We start from the raw sequence: 19,545 nt of genomic DNA on the forward strand, positions 1-19,545 counted from the left end.
TGAACACCTGGTTGACATACGTCAGGAATCCTGGGAAAATCCTGGGACAAAATTCACACCGAATAAGAGACTGTTGGCTCGCTATCCTCTCTCTGCGGAGATATGTAAGAATTAGGAAACTCCTCCGCCCGTTGATTCTCATGTGGCGCGTATGGTTGTTTCCTCTCCTCTGCCAGTAACTACCGTCACCTCTCTGAAGGAACCGACGGATAGACGTGTGGAGGGTTGTTTGAAAGCGATTTAAACCCTAACGGGGACTGTGCATAGGCCAACCATTGCGGCAACATGGGCTGTTGAGGCGTGGGCTCAGGAGCTTGAGGCGGAACTGCCTTCCAACGCATCTGAGCATGCTCGACAGTGTCTCTCGTATATTACCACGGCTTCTCTGTACCTTAAGGAGGCGGCCTCCGATGCCGGCGCGGCCAAGGCTGCTACTACGTCTGTCTTGGCCAGATGTATCCTTTGGTTGAGATCCTGGTCGGTGGATATGGATTCCAAAAAAACCCTGGAGGTGCTTCCTTTCATGGGAGACATTCTCTTTGGAGAAGACCTCAATAAGATTGTGGCTGATCTGGCTACTGCTAAAACAGCTTGCCTACCTAGTACAGCTCCTTCCACTCAGAAGGCTAATTGTACTTTCCCTCGGCCCTTTCGTCCTCCAGGAAAAGCAAAAGGTCAGGCGTACCCAAAGCAAGCTCGTGCTTCCAGACCTGCCAAGCCCAGACCGAAGCGTGCCTGGGCCGCCCGTCAGCCAGCTTCTAAAACTGACCAGCCTGCCGCATGACGGGGCGGTCCTCCCTCTGGGGGATCCCAGGGTGGAGGGCTGACTTCTAGGTTTTGCCCAGGAATGGTTGAAGACCACTTCAGATACCTGGGTGAGGGAAGTGGTCGCTCGAGGTTACGCCATACTCTTCAAGAATCATCCCCCTCATCGATTTTGCCTGACAGATGTGCCTCTGGATCCGGCAAAAGCAAACACTTTGCACTCGGTGGTACATCAGTCCCTCCTGACCACAGGAGTTGTAGTACAGGTGCCTCTGGCTCAGAGAGGCAAGGGGTGCTATTCACAGATGTTCCTAGTCCCAAAACCAAACGGGTCCTCGCGGCCCATTCTTAATCTGAAGTCCTTGAACAAGCATGTGCGGATCTCCAAGTTTCGTATGGAAACGCTGCGCTCTGTTGTTCTGGCCTTGGAGCCTGGGGACTATATGGTCTCCCTGGACATACAGGATGCCTACCTACATATTCCTATTGCGGTATCTCATCAGCAGTACCTGAGGTTTGCGGTGGGCAACCTTCATTACCAATTTCAGGCGTTACCCTTTGGTTTGACAACAGCTCCCCGAGTTTTCACCAAAGTTATGGCGGTCATGATGGCTACACTTCGCCGTCAAGGGGTCAGGATCCTACTGTACTTGGACGATTTGTTGATCCTGGCAAATTCCCCAGAACTTCTCCTGTGTCATCTCGATCTGACGGTCCAGTGCATGAAAGCCCACGGGTGGCTGATCAACTGGAAGAAATCCTCCCTGGTTCCTGCTCGGTGCATGTTACATCTGGGAGCATTATTGGACACTCACATTGTTCCTATCTCAGGAGAAAATCCTGAAGCTTCAGGACAGGATTCGATGCTTCCTATCTCGTCCGGAAGTGTCGATACATTCGGCAATGCAAGTGCTGGGTCTCATGATGTCTGCTTTCAACATGGTGGAGTATGCTCAATTTCACACTCGCCCTCTGCAGAAGTTAATTCTGATCAAGTGGGATGGCCTGCCTCACCGGATCAGATCTCACATGATCTCATTGTCTCCGGTGGTCCGCATGTCACTGAACTGGTGTGTCATGACTGAGGTTTTGTGAACCCGGTGTTAGTGAAGTCTGTGCGGGCGACTGGAGGACTATGTGAATACTTTCACTGACCTGGTTTGGGGGTGTTGTGGGCTCGGGGTTTCTTCCGGTGACCAGGAAGAGAGACCGCAGCGGAGATGACCGAATCTAGGTTTTCCTCATGCAGGATTTGGTCGGCAGACAGAAAGCAGGTATGGATGCTGGAGGTCTCCTGAAAGACAGAACTTGAAAAGGTGCTGAGGAAAGAACTAAGGAGTACCGGATGCTGGAGACACCAACTACGCTTGTGAGCACTGGGTTTTTGGAGGCACTGAGGTGCTTGGAGGCACTGAGGTGCTTGGAGGCACTGAGGTGCTTGGAGGCACTGAGGTGCTAGGAGGCACTGAGGTGCTAGGAGGCACCGAGGTGCAGAAGTGCCTGGAGGCACTGAGGTGCTTGGAGGCACCGAGGTGTTTGGAGGCACTGAGGTGCAGAAGTGCCTTGAGGCACTGAGGTGCTTGGAGGCACCGAGGTGCTTGGAGGCACTGAGGTGCAGAAGTGCCTGGAGGCACTGAGGTGCTTGGAGGCACTGAGGTGCTTGGAGGCACGGAGATACTTGAAGGCACGGAGGTACTTGGAGGCACGGAGGTGCTTGGAAGCACGGAGATGCTGAGGCACGGAGGTGCTCTGAGGCACGGAGGTGCTGAGGCACGGAGATGCTGAGGCACGGAAGCCACAGGAATACGGGAGCTCTGGAGATCACAACTACAACAGCAGTAAAACTGAAACACGGCAGCTGTGGTTTACAGTGGAGACTATGGAATACAGTACTGTGCCTTTAAGATGAACCACTGCAGCTGTGCCTTTACATTGAGACTCATGGAAATAGTGAAAATCAGTGGCAACACAAAAGTAAACCAAACAGGGTAACAAGGGAACAGAGTTTCCACAGGAACTTAAGTACAAAGGTTACCTTTAGGGAGCTCAGCTTTAAGACTCACACAGAGCTGTGTGTGACACGAGGAACTGGCCCAGTTTCCAACTCAGCCTCCCGACTTATACTTCCTGGTCCTTGGTGATTGGTGAGCAGGATTAGGTGATGCAGAGAGTCTCAGGCTGGCAGAGGATTGGACAACTCTGGGTCAGGTGAACAGTCACTGTCATGTGACTACTCTAGACTAGGCTGTGATGTAGAATAAGGCCTAGCAGGCCGAGAGAACACTGAAGCCTGAACTTCTGCAAAACATAAGATGCTGGCTTTTAGGCCTAAACTTCAGATTACTGAATTCAGCCTCACACAGGAGCTCACCACAGGTGGAGCTTATTAACTGTTACCTTTCAGGCAGAGAACTCAGGAAAACTCATAGTGCTGACAAGCTGTTTAACTCAGTGAGAAAAAGACACAGGATCCGGGACAGATGGCAGGGGTAAGTCACCAAATATGAAACCTACAGTCAGGATTGTGACATGGTGACTTCAGGACCATCAATTGAGCAGGGGCCATCCCTTCTGGATATCCAACTGGGTCCTTCTGACGACGAATGCCAGTCTGAGAGGTTGGGGCGTGGTGTTGGAACAACACTCTCTTCAGGGTCGGTGGACCAAGGAGGAGTCTCTGCTCCCGATCAATATTCTGGAACTGCGGGCAGTGTTCAATGCGTTGACAATGGCCCAGCATCTAATACAGAATAAACCTGTTCAAGTACAGTTGGACAACGCCACCATGGTGGCGTACATAAATCATCAAAGCGGCACTCGAAGCCGCATGGCAATGAGGGAAGTATCACGGATTCTTCAGTGGGTGTAGTTCCATCTGCCGGCCATATCCGCAGTGTTCATTCCGGGCGTCCTGAACTGGGCAGCGGACTATTTCAGTCGTCAGGACGTACACGCCAGAGAGTGCAGCCTCCATCCGGAGGCGTTTCAACTTCTCGTGGACACGTGGGGTCTTCCAGATGTGGATCTGATGGCGTCTCGACACAATCACAAGGTTCCGGTCTTCGGAGCAAGAACAAGGGATCCTCAAACTAAGTTCGTGGACGCTCTGGCAATTCCATGGATCTTTCAGCTACCGTATGTGTTCCCTCCGGTGTCACTCCTGCCCAGAGTAATACGGAAGTTCAATCAAGAAGGAGGAGACCTACTTCTGGTTGCTCCAGCGTGGCCCAGACGGCACTGATTCTCCGATCTCCTGGGTTTCTCGTGGGATCGTCCACTTCTACTTCCACAACGACCAGACCTCCTTGTTCAGGGTCCTTGTGTTTGCCAGGATTTGGCCCATCTGGCTTTGATGGCATGGCTCTTGAAGTTTCCGTCCTGAGGGCCAAGGGTTTTTTTGAGGCGGTCGTTCAAACTATGTTGAAGGTCCGTATGCCGGCTTCTGCTCGGATATACCATAGGGTCTGGAATGCTTACTTTACTTGGTGTGCATCTCACAATCATGACGTTTTCCAGTTTAGTACGGCCAAACTATTGGCCTTTCTACAACAGGGCCTGGACTTAGGCCTGCGTCTGGCCTCCCTCAAGGTTCACATCTCTGCCTTGTCGGTTTGGTTCAAGAGAAAAATTGACGCCCTACCTGATGTCCATACATTCACTCAGGGTGTGTTGCGGATTCAGCCTCCTTATGTGCCACCTGTAGCCCCTTGGGACTTGTCGTGGTTTTGGAGGCCTTACAATAGTCTCTGTTTGAGCCTCTTGCCCCTGCTGACCTTAAGTGGCTTTCCCTTAAGGTCCTATTCTTGCTGGCGATTGCTTCAGCTAGAAGGGTCTCAGACTTGGGTGCCTTATCCTGTAAGTCTCCCTATTTGAGTTTTCACCATGACCGAGCAGTTCTTAGAACGCTGCCAGGTTATTTACCTAAGGTGGTGTCTTCCTTCCACCTTAACCAGGAGATTGTGGTTCCAGCCTTTAATTCTCCTGAATTGTCTTCCAAAGAGCGGTCTTTGGATGTGGTACGGGCTCTCTGTATCTATGTGAAGAGAACTTCCTCTATTTGGAAATCTGATTCTCTTTTTGTGTTTGGCTTTCACAAATGTAGCTGGCCTGCTTCCAACCTGACTTTGGCCAGATGGATTAGAATGGTGGTTGCACATGCTTATGTACAGGCTGGTCGTCTGGTTCCTGCTACCATTAAGGGCCATTCTACTCGGTCGGTTGGACCTTCTTGGGTGGCCCACCGTGGTGCGACCCTTGAACAATTGTGCAAGGTGGCTACGTTGTCCTCAGGGAACACGTTTATAAGGTTCTATGCCTTCGATGAAATGCAGGGCCCAGACGCGCTGTCACTGCTGCCAGTAAGGGATTGTCAGTCCCAATATCAATAATGTAATAGAGAAAAATGTACTGGCGCTAGTTGGTGTTTCTCCAATATTAATAAACACACGTGGATGAGTTAAAATGTATACACAATTTATTTACTACACATTATATATACCATAACAATTAAAACCGTAAAATTGGGCATAAATAAATACTGAGAGCAAATTAGAAATGGCTGCTGATATGTATCCACATGGGATCCCGGACTGAAGAATAAAGTTCCCTGGGGAATAGTGATGTTTAAATACAGCTGGTGTTACCTATGGCGATGGAGTCCTCCAAATGTTTGAAATTAACAGCAGGCAAGCTGTGATGATTAGGCAGAAGCTGGGTCTCTCCAATCAGTGCTGTAATAGTGCAGTCCCACAGAGAAAGTTCCAAAGCAAGGAATAAATTAAAAGTCCATATCTGGATCCTCATGAAGTGGAGCGTATGTGGAATTAGCAGCTTAACACTTAACGCGTTTCCCTAGGCACGGTCACCTAGCTTCATCAGAGACCAAAAAAGAAAAATTATTATAATTATATTATATTATTAAACAATGTCAGCGCTAAACCATAAAAATACATTTATAAACCACATACATATATGGTGATAGAAGCATTCAATTTAAAAACAAGTGTTTTAGAAAAATTACCATTAAATAGTTAACTTGAGGTGGATCAGTTGGCTCTTTTGTAGATGTTTCTCTGTGCACCGAGAGAATAAAAAATAGTAACACTGTTTAAAAAATAAAGTGATCAGATGAAATATGTCAGCCGCCAGGCATATATATTACTGATGTTACTTTGAATGGTATTGGTCCTTGGGTTCAAAAAGCCCCTCAGTTAGGTACACAGTGTCCCGATTAAGGTCTTACTGCAGGTGAGTAAAATACACAGTCTCCATCTCAGTCCCGGCTGTATAACATGTAATAGCTTGTAGCTGCTTGCTATGGGAACATCAGCGCCACAAATAGGTCTCACTATGGTAACGGGACCCACTGGCTGGAATCATTGTACCAAGAAGGAGGGAGCCGACTAGGAAACTAACGGACTCTCTGGTCTCCAGATGGAATGCCGCTCTCACTTCCAACCGAGCCGATGCGCTGTTAGCAGAGTCCGAAAACAAGCATGTGGCGTAGCCGGGTGTCACAGCGGGTCTTCCTCGAATCCTTTTAGAGGCATTCCATCTGGAGACACAATGCGATGAATGGTGGGAAGTAGGAAGCAGTAGACTGTTAGGTAGTGGAAGGAGCACAGGGTTATATCGGTAGATAAGTGAGATGTTACTGAGGACAGGGCTGCATGTGACTGGCAGGGACGTGATATGATGATGGAATGGAGACAACAGGAGACTTTTATATAGTGGAAGGAGAAGCTCCTAATGTGTAGACATAATTGTATTAAATTCATCTCTATATGAAAATACATTTATACGTCCAATTTGTTATTTTACACCTGAAATTTGCATTATTCTACAGTATGTGTGATTTTGAAAGATTCACTATGCTTTTTGTATGTAAACTATACATAATATTACAGTAATAAAATGTCTGACTTCGCTTTAGTTGGGTTAAATTGAAGGAAAGGGTTCAATGACCTAATCTTACTTTAGGGTTAAAATCCCTGAGAAACGTTTATAAGAAGAACTATATTTCCATCGGAACATGGCTCCATATCAACATAACATGGGACAATTTGCCATAAAATGTGTGAACATTATAAAAGTGCCTATAAATTTCATCACCTGTGCTGGAATACTTCCCAGATCTCCAAGACCAGTGATCCAGCCGGTGGCCCCTCCACTTCCCAAGACCCAGAGACGCAGAATAAGAGCGATGTCCCCGCCGACTTGTTTGAGTTTTATGAGCAAATGGACAAAGAAGAGGAGGAGGAAGAAGAGACGCAAACAGTGTCCTTTGAGGTCAAACAGGTAAAATCCCCTGTTCCCCTTGAAGGCTTCCCCTCAATGTCTTGGGCATTGTGGCAACAATAGCTTTATACCTCCATGACTTTCAGTGATCTCTTCATGTTTTACCTATGGTTAGGAAAAGATTGAGGAGCTCCAGAAGCGATGCATCTGCATGGAGTACCCTCTGTTGGCAGAGTATGACTTTAGGAATGACAACATGAATCCGGACATTAACATTGATCTGAAGCCCACCGCTGTCCTTCGCCCGTACCAAGAAAAGAGCCTCCGAAAGATGTTTGGCAATGGTCGTGCTCGCTCTGGTGTGATTGTTCTTCCCTGCGGTGAGGGTCATATTAAAATGTCTGCCTTTGTTGTGTATTTAGAATCATTCAGAGAGAGAATCTCACTAAAAATGTCTGCTGCTCATCATTAATTATTTCCCTTATCTTACTTTCCTCCCCTCAGATTACAACACGGCTGGCCAGTTTTCTAATTTACTGGTTACATTGATATACACAATTATAAGCTGAAAATCCTGAGGATTAATAATATACTGAATTGAAGTCAGACTTTCTAAGAGTCCTGTTTTTTATAGTTTGAGCTTTGTGTTTGGCAGGAGCGGGGAAGTCTCTGGTGGGTGTTACCGCTGCATGTACAGTCCGGAAAAGATGCCTGGTGCTGGGGAATTCTGCTGTTTCAGTGGAACAGTGGAAAGCACAGTTTAAGATGTGGTCCACTATTGATGACAGCCAGATATGTCGCTTTACATCCGACGCCAAGGACAAACCGATCGGATGTTCGATTGCTATTAGCACTTACTCCATGCTGGGACACACCACAAAGCGGTCTTGGGAAGCTGAGCGAGTAATGGATTGGATGAAAAGTCAGGAGTGGGGTCTGATGATACTAGATGAAGTACATACGATTCCAGGTAAGTTACAGATCTGGGCGATTTTATATGTGTTGGAAAATTCAAAGTATTTGAAACCTGTGTCCCCAAAACGGCAGCTTAGTCCACTCCTGAAGCACTCTAACACTCATGTAAAATACAATGGAATGGCCAGTCAATTGCTGTTTTTCCCTTCTGTATAACAGTGGGTGTATTCTTCCGTAGTCAAGATATGTTTAAAAGTTTCTTCTCGCGAATACATGTAAAAAGGAGGGGTTTAATGTAAAAATCTTAGAATACAATGTTGATGTTGAGGGACAATCCAATGAATTCACTAACATGAAGTATGTGCTAACTGTTCACATAAAGGTTTCTTTCTACATCCAATGTTGAGAGATCTATGATCTGTATGGTATTGCACCTTCCTCCAACACTGGTTTCATGTGAAGTAAACCCAATAAAGACATCCAAAATCTTCCAAGACCAATCCTTTATATAATATAGTGGAACTAATTTTTTTTATTTATTACCAGTTATTTATATAGCGCACACGTATTCCGAAGCACTTTATAGAGCATATTTTGCTCATTCACATCAGTCCCTGCCCCAGTGGGGCTTACAATCTAAATTCCCTAGCATATGTACACGCGCACACACACTAGGATTAATTTTGTCAGAAGCCAATTAACCTACCAGTATATTTTGGGTTGTGGGAGGAAACCCACACAAGTACGGGGAGAAAATACAAACTCCACACAGGGCAATGGTGGAAATCAAACCCATGACCTCAGTGCTGTGAGGCAGTAATGCTAACCATTACATTACCTGTACCGCCCAGATCCTTTGATGGTTTGAGAATACTCTGAGTACTGATAAAACCTTTTTTTTTTTTTTTCCCCCAATATCCCAAAAAAGAATGGAAATTGACTAGCGGATATCCACAAAAGGTTTAAAAAAAAAAAGTATATTTAGCTGGTCAATTGTGTAAACAAGTATACATTTATTAGGTGTCTAAACGTCATTGCATACAGTAAGCATTGAAAACTTTTTTTTGGTGGAACAGCTCATCAGCTTTAAAGGACCCTTTAATTGTAACAAAAATTTAAATGTAGTGGATTAGGTATCCAGTCCTCCTCACCTGAGATGGTTTTAAGGGGTAAAGAGTCCAATCTGCCAAAGATTTTATGTATAATTAAGGTAGTTGAGGGTTCAGAAAGCACCAATGCGTTTCTGACAGGTATTCTTCCAGGTGTATTGGTGAGAAGAGACTTTGAAACGCATATCCTAACAATTGAAGATATACCCTATTATATAGAAAGGAAACCACAGCGCTTTATTGGCCATTCCATTGTAATTTTATATGGTTTATATTTGTTGCTGACTTTGGAATTCAAGTAGTTTGAGATTGAGGCAGTGGGAATACCCAAATGCACCCTGATTAGAACACACTCACTGCACAAGGACAAGCACTCTAGCACAGATGTGGAGATTAGGCATACATACCAGAAATAATATCAAAAATATATGTGGGGAGTGTCATTATTTTTGCAACAGGAGGTCTTGTCCTATGTCTGAAAGAAAGTTAATCCACCAATGTTTGCTGTATTCCTGTTCAGGTACAGTGGCTCGGGTATGGTATGCCGGTAGCCGGGCTCCCGGCAACCAGCATACCGGCGCCGGAATCCTGACCGCCGGCTTACCGACAACGTGGCGAGCGAAAATGAGCTCCTTGTGGGCTTGCTGCGCTCACCACGCTGTAGGCATGGTGGCGTGCTACTCGCGCCACGCTATATATTCTCCCTCCAGGGGGGTCGTGGACCCCCACGAGGGAGAAAAACTGTCAGTATGCCGGCTGTCGGGATTCTAGCGCCTGTATACTGTGCGCCGGGATCCCCACAGTCGGCACCTTGAAGACCACCCCAGTGCCTCCAGTGGTCAAATTATCATAACAAAGTGTATGTTATTCAATGGCTTTGATTAGTCAATTGATTTAAATTAAAACCTCTCTAGGGTATTAATGTTCCCATTTTATCTCCCTAGAACATTACTGAATGACTTAATGATCTTTCCATATGATGTACCTTTATAGCTATAACCACCATTTGTCTACAAATGTTCTGTTTATTGTTAAATTGTCCGGCATCCCAACCCCAACCTGTTAAATTAATGTTTATCTACATGATTATTCCATTATATTTTATCATTATTGCAATTTCTACTTGTTCCAGCAAAGATGTTCAGGCGAGTGCTGACAATCGTCCAGGCGCACTGCAAGCTGGGGCTCACCGCCACTCTGGTCCGAGAAGATGACAAAATCGTTGACTTGAATTTCCTAATTGGTCCTAAACTTTATGAAGCTAACTGGATGGAGCTGCAGAACAATGGGTACATCGCAAAAGTGCAGTGTGCTGAGGTGAGCTGCGCTATCAATACTTAGGCACAGAAACTAAATCGCATTGTACACTCCGTTCATACAAGTACTTAGAGTGTACCCAATTCGATTAAAAGAAACCCTGAATCCTCCTAACTAAAATCAAATATTTAACAGGTAAAATCAACCAGGTGCCATTAAGGAGCAACACTCTTTGATACCCTATGTTAACAAATGTATTCCCATTAACACCCCTTATAAAGTTACACTCTAGTATGAAAACTCCTATTTGAGAGAACCCTATTGGTAACAATATACACTATATGAAGTGGAGTGGACTTGTCCCATTTTAATCAATCTTTCTTTCTTTCTTTTTTTCTTCTCTTTTTTTTTTTCTCTTTTTTTTCTCTTTCTTTCTTTCTTCTTTCTTTCTTTCTTTCTTTCTTTTTTTCTTTTTTTTCTCTTTCTTTCTTTCTTTCTTTTTCTCATTGCAATAGATTTGAGATCTTATATTGCGATCTCTACACACATTTACTGTTTTTATTATTTGAGTGCAGTGTAATCCTAGCATATGTTCTCTTTTTTGTGTCTAGTTGACTATAGGTATTGCCATGAGTAGTAGCAACCCCTAGGCTGTTATATAGGAAGGAATGGTATTGCCCTAAAATACAGGGTTATTAATAGCAATATAATTTAGTATTGAGACTTTGGATGTTCCTTACCTAATACTATGGGCTGCTCTATTGCTAGGTTATGCTCTTTACTTGACACTTGGTGGCTTTTTTCATACTGCAATGAAGGTTTGGGAGTGTGATTGCAATGACTGGGCACTTACTGCTTAGTTGTATAATGTATACCGCCTTTATCAGTGGATATGTCTTCGTTGTCCCCCTCGTTATTGTACTGGGCAGAATAATGTAGTGTGATATTGATTATTACACAGCCAACCCTCTTCCTGTGTTACAACTTTTACCTCTGGTTTCTGTTCTCTCTCTCTCTCTCTCTCTCTCTCTCTCTCTCTCTCTCTCTCTCTCTCTCTCTCTCTCTCTCTCTCTCTCTCTCTCAGAATTTCTTATTCAGGTTTATTGACCAACATGTAAATGTCACGAGATTTTGCTCTCTGAATTAAAAATTCCAGCATTTTGCCACTAGATGGTACTATCACTTACTTTGGATATGCTTTCTGTAAATCTAGCAAGTGTGTTTAGCATGTAGCACAGAGCATTAACCTGTTTCCTCTGCACACAAAGACTCCCTGTTTACCGGCTTCTCCGGAGCTCCAGTAATAATTAAAAACTTCATTTTTCAGGGATAGGAGTCTGCAGTCTATAATTAAGATCCACATATATAGGGGCGCTCTCTGCGCCTTAATATCGTTTTTGCAGGCATTTTCCACTTAAGGTGTATTTATGCACCTAACCCAATGTTAATTATGGCTGCCCCATATTCACTTTTTGTTTGCAATTGCAATGTGCCCACTCTTTCTCAGTTCCTGCATGCTGAATATACGCATTCTATGGAGGTTTTAAATTAAACTCTTTAGCTATAAATCTGAGATTTAGCATCCAATTAGCTGCCCAGGAGGAGTTTCTACAGTTAATCTGCATAAATCTATGTGTGAAATAATGGGGTGTATAGAATAAATGTTATTTTATCTTTTTAGGTCAAATAATAAATGTAATCCTCTTTCCTTATTGTGTATTGTATGTAAACTCCAGACAGCTGTACGTTTTATCTGTGATTAAATGATTTACAGACCTTGTGATTAATACTGTAGCATTTTGGAGATTATATAGACCTAAAGATCATGTATAATATACTGTGATTTCAGAGGTAATCAACCATAAAAAGGACTAGAAGTAGAACCTTGAAGTTGAATATAATATTTGTTACAGCGCTTTTCACCCTTTAAATATGAATCTACTACATCTACCAGGTGCATTTGGCCCTGAAGTTTTTCTCTGTAAGCAAAGTACAGGGGTGGTCTTCTGTATGCCGGCGGTCGGGCTCCCGGCGCTCAGTATACCGGCGCCGGGAGCCCGACAGCCGGCATACCGACACTTATTTTCCCTCGTGGGGGTCCACGACCCCCATAGAGGGAGAATAAAATAGTGTGGCGCGCCCGTAGCGTGGCGAGCGCAGCGAGCCCGCAAGGGGCTCATTTGCGCTCGCCACGCTGTCGGTAAGCCGGCGGTCGGGCTCCCGGCGCCGGGATGCTGGTCGCCGGGAGCCCGACCGCCGGCCAGCCGTAGTGAACCCAAAGTACAGAAAGGGGCGTGATTTGAAGGAAATGTTGTTTGTGTCAGCGATCCATCAGTGAGGATACGTCAGCTATTACCTGTTGTGTACGTAGTCCCTTCATGGTAGTGATAACTATATGGCTGTCTCCTGCACTTTGCATTGGAAGTATGTAAGGCAGCCTTCTCTTTCCCCTCGTGAATCATCCCCAGCATTATATACACCACCTGTATCAATCTAAATAAGTAAATTCTACATAATAACATTAGTAATAATAACAAGAAGAATAGGGGCAGGTAGCATTGCATGCTGCACATGTTAAAGTCTTTGGAAATGCTCCCACAGAAGCACTTTGTGTTTAAAGCTTTGCAAGTTGGTGGATGCTCTTCAAAATGTTCAGGATGGAAATGGTAATGTTGCATCGCAGTCCACCCTGTGAACGCTTTTTGGCCGCACACTTGATTCCTTTAATCCGTATGTGTGGGCACGTGAGTACGCACCTACTTATATAGCAAAGCATGGTGTGTACACACACCTGAGCTAGGCTGCAGGTAATCTGTGGTACCCACAAGCTGAAGGAGGACACGGCTATACCTCCCAAACATTCAAAATTCAGTAGGACTGTCCCGATTTGGAGACTGTCTCGCTGTTAAAATTGGAACTCTATTGTCCTGATCTGCTTGGCAGTTGGGGAGATATGCCACCGGCCACTGGTGTGTGTGTGTGTGTGTGTGTGTGTGTGTGTGTATTAGTGTTAAAATGATGAGGAAAGGAGGGGAGGCGCAGTCTAGCACTACTCAATGTCAGTGACATGTATTTTCCTCCTTGTGACATTCATGTTCCAATGTCCTGATTTAGTTGCTACAATATTTTTAGCAGGGTCTATATAATTGATACATTTATTGTTTGGGTTCTTTTATATATGTTTTTTTTTTTTTCTTTTTTGTTCCAGTCATTGTAATCACTTAACTAGTCCATTTGCCAGATAAGCTCATGCAAGCTTCCAGACCACGATTAAGACCTCTTTATTCCAGGACAAGCCTGTTGCCGTGGTAAAATGTTGTTCTGCCCAGTACTTGTATTGTACAATCCATGAGGGGATAGCCACTGTTTCTATTCAGACACATTCTCTATTAGACACATGGATGCGTGTTTAGAATGTACGTCGGACTTCCGCACTGACTGCATGCTCCCTCTCTACTCTCCCCTCCTCAGGTTTGGTGCCCTATGTCTCCCGAGTTTTACAGAGAATACGTTGCCATAAAAACAAAGAAGAGAATTTTGTTGTACACCATGAACCCAAATAAATTTCGAGCCTGCCAGTTCCTGATTAAGTTTCATGAGCGGCGGAATGACAAGATTATTGTGTTTGCAGACAATGTATTTGCGCTTAAGGACTATGCCATCAGGCTGAACAAGTAAGCGGCCCTGCATTACAATGAGACGTTGAATCTGTAGCCATGTGAATAGTCTCTTTGTTATTTTAGGTACCAGCTTGATGGGGTTTCTTAGGTTCACTTTTTGTACCCTGGCGGCAGAGGATGGATAGCTCTCATTGCAGTCAGCCTTTTTTTGTGTCATACACAGTTTAGTATAGAGCTTCAAACCCATTTATTCAGCCACTTTATTTATGAAGATGAAGCTATTTCTAAGCATACACAGAAATCCTAGTATTGTAATGAACCCATTCTAATCCATGTGTTGTATGTTCCTGCTGTGTAGACATGCAGTTTGTTTACCTTCTTATTGCACGTATGTTCATAAACAGCTCAGCATTCTGTCTGTATTGTGACTAGACAGAGGCAACTGATTTAAGAGAGGAGTTCACCTTTGGCACCTTTCATGAACCCATTCATTTGTAGACCCATCAACAAAACTTGACCCTTTATCCTCACCATCCTTTTCAAAGTTTGGCCACAATTGGGTGGCTTGATTTGATGCCCCTCATCCTTTAGTTTTACTCTATTAACTATACAGTTTGGTTCCTAATTTGTAAAGTTTATATGCAAACTAGTAATTTTATTACTTATAAAGTTCTGATATTAAGGGTATCGTGACACACACATGAAATCGATTATGCATTGCCATCTTTACCTTCTATGTGTGTTATTTGATACTGTAGCCAGGGCCGGTGCTGGGGTGTTTGGCGCCGCCCTGCAAACTATATAAATTTTGCCCTCCCTCCCATAGTTAATAAAGGTATAGCGCGCGCCGCAAAAAGGGGATGCGGTCTCACAAGGAAGGGCGTGGCCACAATTAAAATTACACCATAAAGTAGCACAATCTTATTCACATTACACCACACAGTAGTGCCCATTATTCACGTTACATCACACAGTAGTGCCCTTATACACATTACTCCACACAGTAGTGCCCCTTATTTACGTTACATCACACAGTAGCGCCCCTTATTCATATTACCCTACACGGTAGTACCCCTTATTTCTGTTATTCCCACAGTAGTGTTCCTTATACACAATGCCCACAGTAGTAGTGCCCCTCACACATAATGCCCACAGTAGTAGTGCCCCTTACATGTAATGGAAGTTAGCCACATACTTGTCACCCTGGAACTTGTTGCCTCGAACTTAGCCATATTCTCTGCATACTGAGCATGTGAAAAGTGCCTATGAAAACATTGCAAAGTGCGACAACATAGTATTGACAAATCACACTCCTTAACACACATCCTTGGTAAGGAGAATTGTTGCATAGTGTTTATGAAATTAATATGTAAACCTTTCTTCATTGATTTTTAAAAACTTTTATGTGTCCTTTTAAAGTTGAGTCATTTATTGGCACTTACCACAGCACAGTTTTAGTTTAGTCAGATCCGATAAGAGAAAAAGCTTTTAATCGGTCTTAAATCAGCCTGAAAGTAGATTATTGAAAGTGACGCTTAAAGAATGTTGTTGGGCGCGTTCCTTGTTCTGTGTGAGTGGGCAGTGAAAGAGCTTAAAGTGCCTTATAAAAAATCTTGTTGACATCTATCCTGATGTCTGGATATTCTGTGGCCTCCACTCTGGATTTGCTGCATAAATGACTATTCTCAAGGAGAGTAAAAGCTAAAATGTCTGTGAACCTGTTCTGTAAAGTTTCAGGAGTCTAAGAAGCTCATATAATGATATTCGCACATGCTGGTGACCAAATATGGTCAGAGCCAGTAACTTTATGCTCGGGTCCAGTAAGTGTGATCAACAAGTGTGGTTCAAATTGCCCATATTGTCCATCCAAACTGCTGTTTGTATATCCTATTTTTTTTTATTTATTTTTTTAATAATGATCAGTTGTATCAAAGCTTGGATAGAGATAACAGCCTGTAACATGACACTTATGAGCTGATTGGCTGGTACATTATCTCTCTCCAAACTTTGTTACATATCCCCCTTTGACTCTTGGAATTTGTCCACTTCTACCTGTAGGTATCTGTCTCTGAGGGAAGCAGTGAATTAAGCCGTGAGTTGTTCAATGTGCTGTCTCAGTGGTGACAGGTTTACAGTAGTGTAGCTGATGGACTGCAGCTGATGGGTCCACCAAGTTAATTCGACATGCACATAGCCTTGTATACTGTGTATGGTATAGATGTTCGTAGATTAAAGGTGAATCTACCTTTTAACTATGGGTCACATCCCTTATATTTTGTGTGTTTGTTTCAGTAACCTTTACAGTAATAGGCCCTACACACTGGCCGACAATCCTCAAAGATATGAACGATCTTGTTCATTATTGAATGAGATACCGTTCATATCTTTGAGTGTGGAGGCACCAGCGATGAACGACGCGCGGCCCCACGCTCGTTCATCGCTGGTGCCCCATTGGCTGTGCATGCAGGCCAATATGGACAATCTCGTCCATATTTGCCTGCACTTCTATGGAGCCGTGTGACGGGGGTTGTGAAGTAACTTCACTGCCCCCCCCGCCGCCGGGTCGGCCGTTTCCGCCGTTGGGCAGCTCGGCGGCGGATCTTTAAATGTGTAGGGCCCTAAAGTAAGCGTTTTGAAAATCCATTTTTCGTTCATCTGGTTCATGTAATTTCTTCCTTAGACCTTATATCTACGGTCCAACCTCCCAAGGAGAGAGGATGCAAATTCTACAAAACTTTAAACACAATCCAAAAATTAACACCATCTTTATATCAAAGGTGAGTGAATATCCTACTCCTGCCTCCCCTTCCACTTTTTTCACTAGAACGTGGCACATAGCTGCGATGGAGAAAATCACAGCTTACCTCAACTTCGCATGGCCTGTCAGATCTTTTGTTTTGTCCCCTCACTTGGTTCCTCTGTCTTTCTTTGTTCCTAGTGTTATATTTTCGCGCCTTCCCCTTCCCCTTCCCCCCCCCCCCCCTCTTTCCTGACATATAATGTGTGTACCTTGCTGTACTACATAGGTAAAATTTGTTTTGCAATACCTGCTTTGCTTTGATTTGCATCTAGCGATTGTTGTGTTAACTGTTTGTTTTCACCACTGTGGAGCTTTATCATGTATTTTTTTTATTTATTTATTTATTAACAGTTTCTTATATAGCGCAGCATATTCCGTTGCGCTTTACAATTAGAACAACAGTAATAGAACAAAACTGGGTAAAAACAGACGGACATAGAGGTAGGAAGGCCCTGCTCGCAAGCTTACAATGTACTGTTTGTTTTCTTTATGTTGTTGCTACTTCACATTTTTGAAACTATAAATAAAAAAGAAGAAACTAAATAAAAATAAAAAAATGAATAAAAAATAAATATATATATGTGTGTGTATATATATATATATATATATATATATATATATATATATACCCACACACACACATATATATTTATATATATATATATGTCCACAGAAAAGAGATGTGTACAGGTGCGCTGGTGATTAGTTAGTCTCAGTCCACAGGTAAAAGCACAACACTGGGCTGTAGCACCGGAGTATATTCACAACGCAGCAGTTCTCCTCATAAAGCTCTGACTCTCAAGAGCAAAGTATCTGGAAATAGCAACAGAAGGAAAATGCGCTCATAGTGCAAATCAATTGAATTCATAAACCACATATATGCACAGGATAGGTCAAATGAATAGCAGTGGACTCGTACCCTGATAGCCCACTCTGTGGGCTGTGTATCACATGAAAAGTAAAACCACAAGGCAAAAGCTGCAGCTCGCTGCACCTGGATCTGGGACCACGCACAGCACCAGCTTCAGCGACCGATCCGTCAGGACACCTGTCGGGGATGACGGCTCATGTGGAACAGGAATCGCCTGGTAAGCCCCACCTCAATGCATTTCGTAATCACTTCGTCAGGAGTGATTATGAAATGCATTGAGGTGGGGCTTACCAGGCGCATTCTCCTTCCTTTGCTATTTATTTATTTATATATATATATATATATATATATATATATATATATATATATATATATATATAAATTTATGTATGTATATATATATACATACATACATACATACATACATACATACATACATACATACATACATACATACATACATACATAAATATTTTTTACAAAAACATTATTGAATGTACTGAGGGTATATTGATGGGTAGTCCGATCTGGAGTAATGTATTTATTAACAGTTCTTTATATAGCGCTCACTTACTCTGTTGTGCTTTACAATTGTTATCAAGATGGTAATAAAGTCTGGGTAATAACAGAAAAAAAGGTAAGAGGGTCCTGCTCGAAAGCTCACATTGTATAGGGTAATGAGAAAGTAAGTATACATTTGTCCACTGCTTTAAAGAGGGTTCCATACTAAGTATCTGTTGTATGATGTAGGTCGGAGACACATCCTTTGATTTACCTGAAGCCAACGTACTGATCCAGATATCATCACATGGGGGGTCTCGCAGACAGGAAGCCCAGCGTCTGGGGCGTGTGCTGAGAGCAAAAAAAGGTAAAGTGTGGTTTGTTTGTTTGTTTTTGGCTTGCTCCCCCATTGTTTGCCCATTATCTAATAGTTCCCACTGGTAAGCAGAATTTGGGCTGCATAGTCAAAAAATAAACCTAATGTCAAATGTCTCTTGTACGGACTAGAAGTCCCCAATGAATATACTGTAATCTTCAGTGTCCATCACTGGATGTCATGGACAGAACAGGACAGCTTGTAAATGGACCTGGCAAGCAACAGGTTGTCTGCTCTACATACTAAGTTTCACTTGAACAGGACTTGTATGGCGCTTGCAGTATATAATTAATTCAAGAAAGTTAATAAACCTTGTGTATTTCAGTGACTGGGGAGATGTAAAATAGAGGTTTATGGGTCATAATCTGGTAAAACAATGGACACCTAACTCATTAACACCCTGACCCAGGACTTTCCTACTTCTAAACAATTGAAAGCACCTTTAGTGTCGTCTGTCTGGGCACATTGTCCTCTACAGAAAGACAGGCTCTCTGCAGATATATGAGCAAATGCAGAACTGAACCAAAGGCCAAAGTTAAGTATATTCACACTGCATTCTCTGGAGCTGAGGGGGCGCAGTACAAGTGATGCAGTGCTGGACATCTTTCAGTGGTATCATCACTTGAGACTTTGTAGCAGGAACTCGGCATTCTCATGGTGGCTCGGTTCAGTGATCGTGTATAGGTGAGTATTGCAGGCTGTGCAGAGATGTCAGATGCATCCCTAAACCATAGATATGTGCACCGATGATGATTTCTGCTATGTGGCCACACATATGGATTGGTGCAGTCCAGGTGTGTGCAGCTCTGCGTTTCCGATGACCATGCGCATTTAGGGCCCGATTCAGACCTGATCGCTGCTGTGCGTTTTCGCACAGCGGATGAATATCAAACTAATGCACATGCGTATGCACCGCAATGCACATCGCACAACCGTTCGCAAGATGACTCACAGGAAGAGGATGCTTGTGGGTGGCAACTGGCCGTTTTGCTGGGAATGTCTGTGGAAAACTGCAGGCATTCCCAAGCGTTTCATAGCAGGTGTGTGACGTCTGATCCGGCCGCATTTAGCCCGATTCCTTCTACACTGGAGGC

At 43.8% G+C, this 19,545-nt stretch overlaps 1 protein-coding gene across 1 annotated transcript in view; it reads left to right on the forward strand.

Annotated features, from left to right (window-relative positions):
• ERCC3 (ERCC excision repair 3, TFIIH core complex helicase subunit) overlaps nt 1-19,545 on the forward strand; it is a 106,185-nt gene that overhangs the window by 75,877 nt on the left and 10,763 nt on the right. The window contains exons 6-12 of the mRNA XM_063933968.1: nt 6,898-7,062; nt 7,178-7,382; nt 7,658-7,972; nt 10,159-10,343; nt 13,755-13,957; nt 16,584-16,680; nt 18,325-18,442. Of these exons, the coding sequence (XP_063790038.1) occupies nt 6,898-7,062; nt 7,178-7,382; nt 7,658-7,972; nt 10,159-10,343; nt 13,755-13,957; nt 16,584-16,680; nt 18,325-18,442 (1,288 nt within the window). The remainder of the gene's footprint in view (nt 1-6,897; nt 7,063-7,177; nt 7,383-7,657; nt 7,973-10,158; nt 10,344-13,754; nt 13,958-16,583; nt 16,681-18,324; nt 18,443-19,545) is intronic.

Source organism: Pseudophryne corroboree, chromosome 7 (assembly GCF_028390025.1).
Source record: "Pseudophryne corroboree isolate aPseCor3 chromosome 7, aPseCor3.hap2, whole genome shotgun sequence".
NCBI classification, from domain to species: domain Eukaryota; kingdom Metazoa; phylum Chordata; class Amphibia; order Anura; family Myobatrachidae; genus Pseudophryne; species Pseudophryne corroboree.